The sequence below is a fragment of the Etheostoma spectabile genome, chromosome 9 (assembly GCF_008692095.1).
Source record: "Etheostoma spectabile isolate EspeVRDwgs_2016 chromosome 9, UIUC_Espe_1.0, whole genome shotgun sequence".
Taxonomy (NCBI): domain Eukaryota; kingdom Metazoa; phylum Chordata; class Actinopteri; order Perciformes; family Percidae; genus Etheostoma; species Etheostoma spectabile.
In genome coordinates, this window is record NC_045741.1 from 4,718,344 (window position 1) to 4,725,469 (window position 7,126).

The window sequence follows — 7,126 nt, forward strand, 5'->3', positions numbered from 1 at the left end:
AAAAAAAAAGGCCTGAGCTACTTAATTGATTCCTGTAGGGGAACTCTTTGTTTGTCCTCCTGCCCCCTCCCCAGCGAGGTCAGGGCCAGCCTCAGACCTGCACCTCTGGAGCTGGTAGAGACTTTAAGACAGCTGAGCGGGACGGACGCCCGCCGGCGCTGGAGATTAGACCAGAATCTGTCACTCCGCTGATGGATTGGTCCTCCTGCAGAGAGCCAAGTGACACTTTTTTACATTGTACTAGTCTGACCTGTTGTTGCTCTTCCATCAAGTCACACAACACACAGCGTCTCGGTGGACTTTACTTTTCTTTTAAGTCCGTGAAAAGTGAGCATATTTACTTTTCTTTATCAAGTACGTGCAGTTCCACTCGGTCACACATGGGAGCTGTCATTTGAAATCAAAGTGTTTGTCTCTTAAAGCATCCCTCGCTGTACATCTACAACCGCAAAATGCAACATGCAGTGGTAATACTGATCCAAAAACATCAGATCTAATGGTAAAAGACATGTGTCTAATCTGTCCTTCTGTGTCCCACCCTGCAGAATATGGAAGTGATGGCGATTACGAAGATTGATTCTAGCAGTGGTCTTTGCTGGGTTATTACCCCAACTAGTACGGACTATTTTGAATCCTGAAAGTGTATCACATGTTTACTACCGGGGACACACAATGGCTACAGGTTGGTGGTTGTGTATGCAAGAAGCTGGAAACATCCAGCTTTTGTCTTGTCTCATTTGGCATCTTGCCTGGACTGAACTGGGAGGACGCACTACATGGATGCTGACAAAGATGGTGAAGTGGAAATAAAGGGATACAGGTATATTAATTAGTGTGGGTCACAGGCCGCCTGTGGAGGTAATACTGCAAAATCAAATGTAGGAAACATTTCAGTGAGCTTTGAGTTGTGGATTTACACGTCAGACCTTATAACATAGAAAAGGGCTAAACGTTTGGATGACTAGACTCCATGTATCTGTTGATTCAACAGCATTGAAATTACTATATTTTAATAATAATAATAGTAAGGGCCTCATTCACACAAATATAGTCATTTAAATGCTGCTGAGCCAACCGTGTTATGTCTAAAAAAATAAAAAAAGCCTGGTCTTAAAGGGATAGTTCAGATGTTTGTTCAGTGTGGCTGTATGAGCTACTTCTCCATAGTCGGTGTATAAGTTACAGTAGATGGGGGTCGGCCCTCCCCCAGGTTGGAGAAGCAGACAGGAGTACCGACATGGAAGATAAGCAACGTCCTGATGTGGACGGGGGCAGCAGATAAACACATTTAGACACCTAAAACATCTCTATCAGTTTAAGTGGACGCTATATTTAGAGTACTTTCAGGCATTTTACCTCGCAGAACACAGAAGTTGCTGCTCTACCGCTGCCTCCATCGGTTAGTTAGTTAGTGTTATTGTGTGACTCTGAACTAACTCGCTCTAAAAACACCAAAGTCACACATTGACACAAATGATTGTTTTTGTCTAAAGAGTCTGGAGGCTTCAAAGAGAGAAGAGATAACGGCTTCAGTTCCCCATCGTAAAGGGTTGTCTTTTTTTTTTTTATTATTCTAAATATAGCGTCCACTTAAACTGATAGATGTTTTAGGTGTCTAAATGTGTTTATCTGCTGCCCCCGTCCACATGGATGGATGTTGCTTATCTTCCATGTCGGTACTTGTGTGTGCTTCTCCAAACTGGGGAGGGCCGACCCCCATCTACTGGATCTAACACACTGGCTATGGAGAAGTAGCTCATACTGCCACACTGCATAAGATCTGAACTATCCCTTTAAGCTAGATGTCTTTTGTCCTGCAAAATACCATATCAGTGTTTTCTGTGGAGCACTTTTTATTTTAACAACTGTATCTCCTCTGGATCAAACCTTGTCTCACTGTGGTTTATGTCGGTGTAATGTAGCAAAGATAGAGTCAAACAAAATGCAAAACATATCCTTGGACTTGCACTTTGCATTCATAACACTCAAATATTTACTAAAGTGCTTCCTGATACCTAATTCTGTCACAAAGCTAGTATTCCATACTGCTCAACCGTGACATGTACTTAAAAACAAGCATCTAACAATCAGGTAGCGTAAGATCAATCAACCTCACGCTCAGATCAATATTTATTAAAGCCTTAGGTGATTAGTGGGCCGATACATGCTGTCTGCTCTAAGTATTACAATAATGTTGCCTTTTGAACAATTTAAGCAATCCCAGGTTATGTGCCAATGTTTGCTGAGATGTTATTAAATCCCGAAATATATGTTGATTTCAGATCAAGTTTGTATTAGCAATTAGATGGTTTGATTGGTTTTTAGGTTGCCATAAATTGGGTTCAGGCTTTTCTTTTTCTTTTTTTGATGGAATAGATTCTCTATGATTAATTTGAGATTGTGTCATTTGATTTTATGTTTAATATTCTTTAATGTCCAAAGAGGCTTTAAAGCCAGGATGTACATACATTCTCTACAATGTTATATTTTCCAAACGAGAGAGGGAACCCGATGAGAGAATAGATCTATTTTGTATTTAAGATTTTATGATTTTTGTGTTGAAAACTGATACTTGGGAGGTTTAAATGATTGTGGCCTTCACACTGTGTCCACACAGCAATATTTAATGAGTCACCTTGATTAAGCTCTGTTGCTGCTACAAGTCATGATGTTACATTGTTGTGTGCAGTTGCTGCTACAGTAAAGATTTCACTAAACAACGGGGAAAAAATGGCTTGTATTTTTTTTTTTTTTTGGAGAAAATGTGTAACCGTCTAAATTTCTTATTACTTCATGCTCATTCCATTATGTTGACATACGTATCAGCTCAACGGTTGTCTTTGTAACGGTTGCTTATTTTCTGAAGCCATTATCTCTGCTCTCTTTGAAGCCACCAGACTCTTATGACAAAAACCAGGCATTTTACCTCAGAGAACACAGGAGTTGCTGCTCTACTGCTGCCTCCATCGGTTAGTTAGTCAGAGATAACGGCTTCAGTTTCCCAATGTAAAGGACTGTCTGACAGCAACGCGAAGCCCTAAAACTTTACTTACTGCAGACGTCACAGGTACTTGACTAGTCTATGTTCATGACGTTCTACTTTGGGGATTCCTCTATTTCTGCTGGAAATTCCGCCGGATGTCGTTCTTTTCAGACTGATGTCCATCCCCTTCCTCTTCCTTTTTGTTGGCGTTCTAACCTCTGGTGGATTTCTGAGGACTATGGTTACCTGGTCTTCAGATCTCTGCAGGGTAAATCCAGACAGCTAGCTAGACTATTTGTCCAATCTGAGGACTACGGTTACCTGGTCCTCAGATCTCTGCAGGGTAAATCCAGACAACTAGCTAGACTATCTGTCCAATCTGAGGACTATGGTTACCTGGTCCTCAGATCTCTGCAGGGTAAATCCAGACAGCTAGCTAGACTATCTGTCCAATCTGAGGACTATAGTTACCTGGTCCTCAGATCTCTGCAGGGTAAATCCAGACAGCTAGCTAGACTATCTGTCCAATCTGAGTTTTCTGTTGATGACTAAAACTACTTCTGAACGTACACATGTTCCACCAAAACCAGTTCCTTCCTGAGACTATTTAGCAGAGGCACCATGGCTCCATCCGGCGTTTAGTGCCACCCAAGGCGATTGGGATTGGTTTAAAGAAATGCCAATAAACCAGAGCACATTTTCCTCCCATCTCAGAATGCTGTGGTCTCGCCAGACCCTCTTTCACAGCACTGTGGAGGAAGGTCTGCCGATGTGAGACTGAGTTCGAATTGGATCTCCACTTGACTTGAACTTTGACTTATATTTAAGGTTTATTTTGAACATTGTGTGACTTTTATTAGCTGTTGGAGGTGCAAAGGCTTGAACTGGCGACGTCGTGGTTCACGATCCGTGCCTACACACCGTATCAAGGGTTTGACTTGGACTAAAATCCAGCCGGGCTGTCATTTTACTATTTAGTTTTTCCATGTTTCTTGACTTTATTAATCTTATCATCTTGTGCACAATTGGTGCGTTTATGTCTGTTCACCGGTTTCTATCAACTTTCTTTCCGGGGAGTTTTTTTAAATTGTATAAATCCCCTGGGTGTCTGTCTCACACACAGGTTGTAATTCTCTTTTGGCCTTCTTTTCATCATCTCTGTGTAGAATTAAACTCGTCCTGAACTCTCTTCATGACCGACTACAGTGGCGGGTCTTGTCGTGACCCGACACCCTCTGCCATCATCAGAGATGCTTTTGATCAGATGAGACACATTTCACTGGTACTGCTGGATCACTTAACACCCGCATAGCATCACCGTTTTCTGAAGGTATTGTTGTTTCCAGAGATATTAGGTGTCTCTGGGTATGTGTGAAAAGATTCTATAGAAAAGTGAGTCATTCTTCAGAGTGGGAGGAAATCTGAAACTGGGGAGGTACTTACGTCACATGATGTATATTGAGCCTTTACACGCAATGAATTGTCTTGTCGGGGCAAATCGTGATCCAAAAAGTGTTCCAGCATCAGCCATAGACATATGAGTCTGTCTCAATCTGACCTGTCTTTCTTTGTTAAAGCCCATTATGCTATTGTATGTGACTATAGTCTCTATTAATGGTGCAGACTTTTGTGAACAATCCCAAAGAAAACAGATTCATTCCGTGGTCTGTCTGTCTCACAGAAACTGACTAAGGAGTCAAAGTCACAAGAGTAAATTAACAGTTCACTGAACGCTGCATCAAGATGTCTTCGGGATGTACAAGTGAGAGAAGTAATCCAGTTTAGGAAGAGATTGTCTGTAGTTTGGACAGCTCCAGATTCCTCAGTTTGAATGACGCAGATTCAAGCTGTAACACTTTAAAACCCCAACATTAACACCGATATTCTATAGCTGGTTAATTATCTACAGTCTGCAGTATATATGTTTTTGGACTAAGATGAGCTCTGATCTAAAGTTTAATGGCCCAAGCAGGGGAAAATGGACTACCTGCTCCATAAAGAAGTTTTTCCTTTTTAAATTGTGAACTTCTTTTAAATGGTGAAGACTGTTTACTAAATAAGAAAGTCTAACTGAGGCTCCTCTTTTAATATTTCCTAAGTAAAAATAGTTATTAAAACACGAAATGCCAAGATTTAATTACCATTAACCATGACCGGTTCATTTGAAGTGCGGCTGAATTAGTCTTATTAACAGATTATTAGTCGGCGTGCAAATGTCACGTGTAAGCCTGGGGCTTTCCCTGGGAATATTCAACCCTTCATACCCGCCAACATCTGAACCCGACCTGGAACACGCCGCCGCTTCGGGCCTTTGGAGCAGAAAGATATGAGAAATCAGTGAGTTTACACTCCGGATGACCCTCCACTACTGCTCTGTTCAGGTTGAGTCTCCTCCTAACCCAGGAACTAATTTCATGGTTTACGATGCTTTGTAATTATGCTGTCAGGTCAGCTTTCTGAGCCCCCCCCCCTCTCAGTTTTCCACCCACCCCTTCTCGCTTCTGCTTCTTATCCCCTCCCCCATATACTCATAAGTTTCACTGAAACTTAACCTTCATCCAACACCAAACTTGAACAGTAACCTTTCCAGTGCAGCGGGGGGGAGCCTGTTTAGTTGCAGTGTTTGTGACCTCTGTAAAATCTCCTTCTTATGCAAGCTGATTTTTTGGAGCTGAGCCTGATGTTCTTCCTTTTTCCCGGCTTCAAGCGTGACTCTAAGGAAAGATTTAAAAAGAGAAGCGAGTCCTCCTTCTCTTCCTCCTTCCCTTTAACTTCCCTTCTTCTCCTCCTGTTTCCTGTTTCCGTCACTACAAAGAACAAAGTAAAAGCTGTTTTTTTCTCCTGAGGTGTTTTTTCTTGTCTTTCTTGTCTTTCCTTCCTTCCATGCTTGTCTACATCTTCTTCACCTTTGTCTCACTTTGTTGCTTTACATCCAACTTTTCTTTTCCCAGCCTCCAGCCATCTTCTAGTCCCTCTTTGTCTTTTGACTCTTGACTTTGACTCAATTTTCCCCTCCAATAATTTATCCTAACTTTGATTTCTTTCCAGCTTCACTCTTTCCTTCCTTACTTCTGTCTGTATTTCCCTTCATTCAAACAACTTTTGTCTTTTCTCCCAAACATCCTTCTATTGTTTTTTCCCCCCCTCCAATAATCTACTCTTTTCTGTTTTGTCCCCCGTATCTCTACTTATATCCATCCTCAACTCTTCTCCTGCCCCAACACTAACTCTCCTCTCCTTGTCCTCCCCCCATCTTGTATTCCCTCCCCTCTGAAAGCTTAATAGCTTTAGCTACAGTGCTAACGTCGCCCCTGAGGGAGGGAGGGAGGGAGGGAGGGAGGGAGGGAGTGAGTGAGTGAGTCAAAGGCACCTTTGCTGTGGGAATCCACCTCCCTCACATGTTTGTTCTTCCGTACTAGTGAGGACCCATCTCTTAATGCTTTGCCTGGCCCCTGACCTGTAATCATCCTCACTACGTGGTTAACCTCTGACCCTTTTGAAGAAGTGAGGATTGATAAACTGTCCTCACTTTTCAAAGACGTTCTTGCTTTGCACACATTCTTCTTTCCTCACTTTGCGGGGAGTTTGATATGCTGATGCATGTAAGTGTCCTCATTTTTCATCGCTCTCTGCACTTCCAAAAATGCCCTTGCTTTCCAAAAGTGTCCGCCCTCTCAAGGTCTTAAGCTGAAACTGGTCCTCACAAAGACAGAAGTACAGGAACACACACACACACACTTTTCTTTTCCCAGGCCTGGACCAGGCTGCCTCATTTCTTGCCAGAGCCATTTTCCTAATAATCCCACCCTGCCTCCCTCTCCTCCCCCTCTTTCTACTCTGCACTGCGTTTTTCCTGCATCAGCAAATCAAACTCACCCCGCCCCGAGCCGCATCCCTCCCCAAACACCACAGCCTCCCTCCCCGGTTGCCTTCCTCACCCCAATTATTTCCCGGGACCTTAGCTTTGAGGGATTCTTTTTCTGTCTTGTAGTCAGGCTCCTTGCTAACCTTCCCTTCCCTGCCGGCAATGGCAACCATTGTGTAATAAACACATGGAGGTATTCATGTTGCCCTCGGTGCTGTGTTCTGTGCCGTCATCAGGATGAAGGCTCCTGACATGTAGATGGAGTGGGGGGGGGGGGG

The 7,126-nt window shown here is 42.9% G+C and overlaps 1 protein-coding gene across 2 annotated transcripts in view; it reads left to right on the plus strand.

The window, feature by feature from the left end:
• brf1a (BRF1 general transcription factor IIIB subunit a) overlaps positions 1-7,126 on the plus strand; it is a 206,738-nt gene that overhangs the window by 195,069 nt on the left and 4,543 nt on the right. Inside the window, exons 19-20 of one of the 2 annotated variants that reach the window (XR_004333450.1) lie at positions 546-682; positions 1,180-1,184. Coding sequence is in view for 1 of the 2 variants with exons in the window: in XM_032525603.1 (XP_032381494.1) it covers positions 546-577 (32 nt within the window). In the remaining variant the exon portion in view is untranslated. Of the gene's footprint in view, positions 1-545; positions 2,262-7,126 lie in introns of those variants that run through there. The other variant, XM_032525603.1, reaches the window with a different exon arrangement.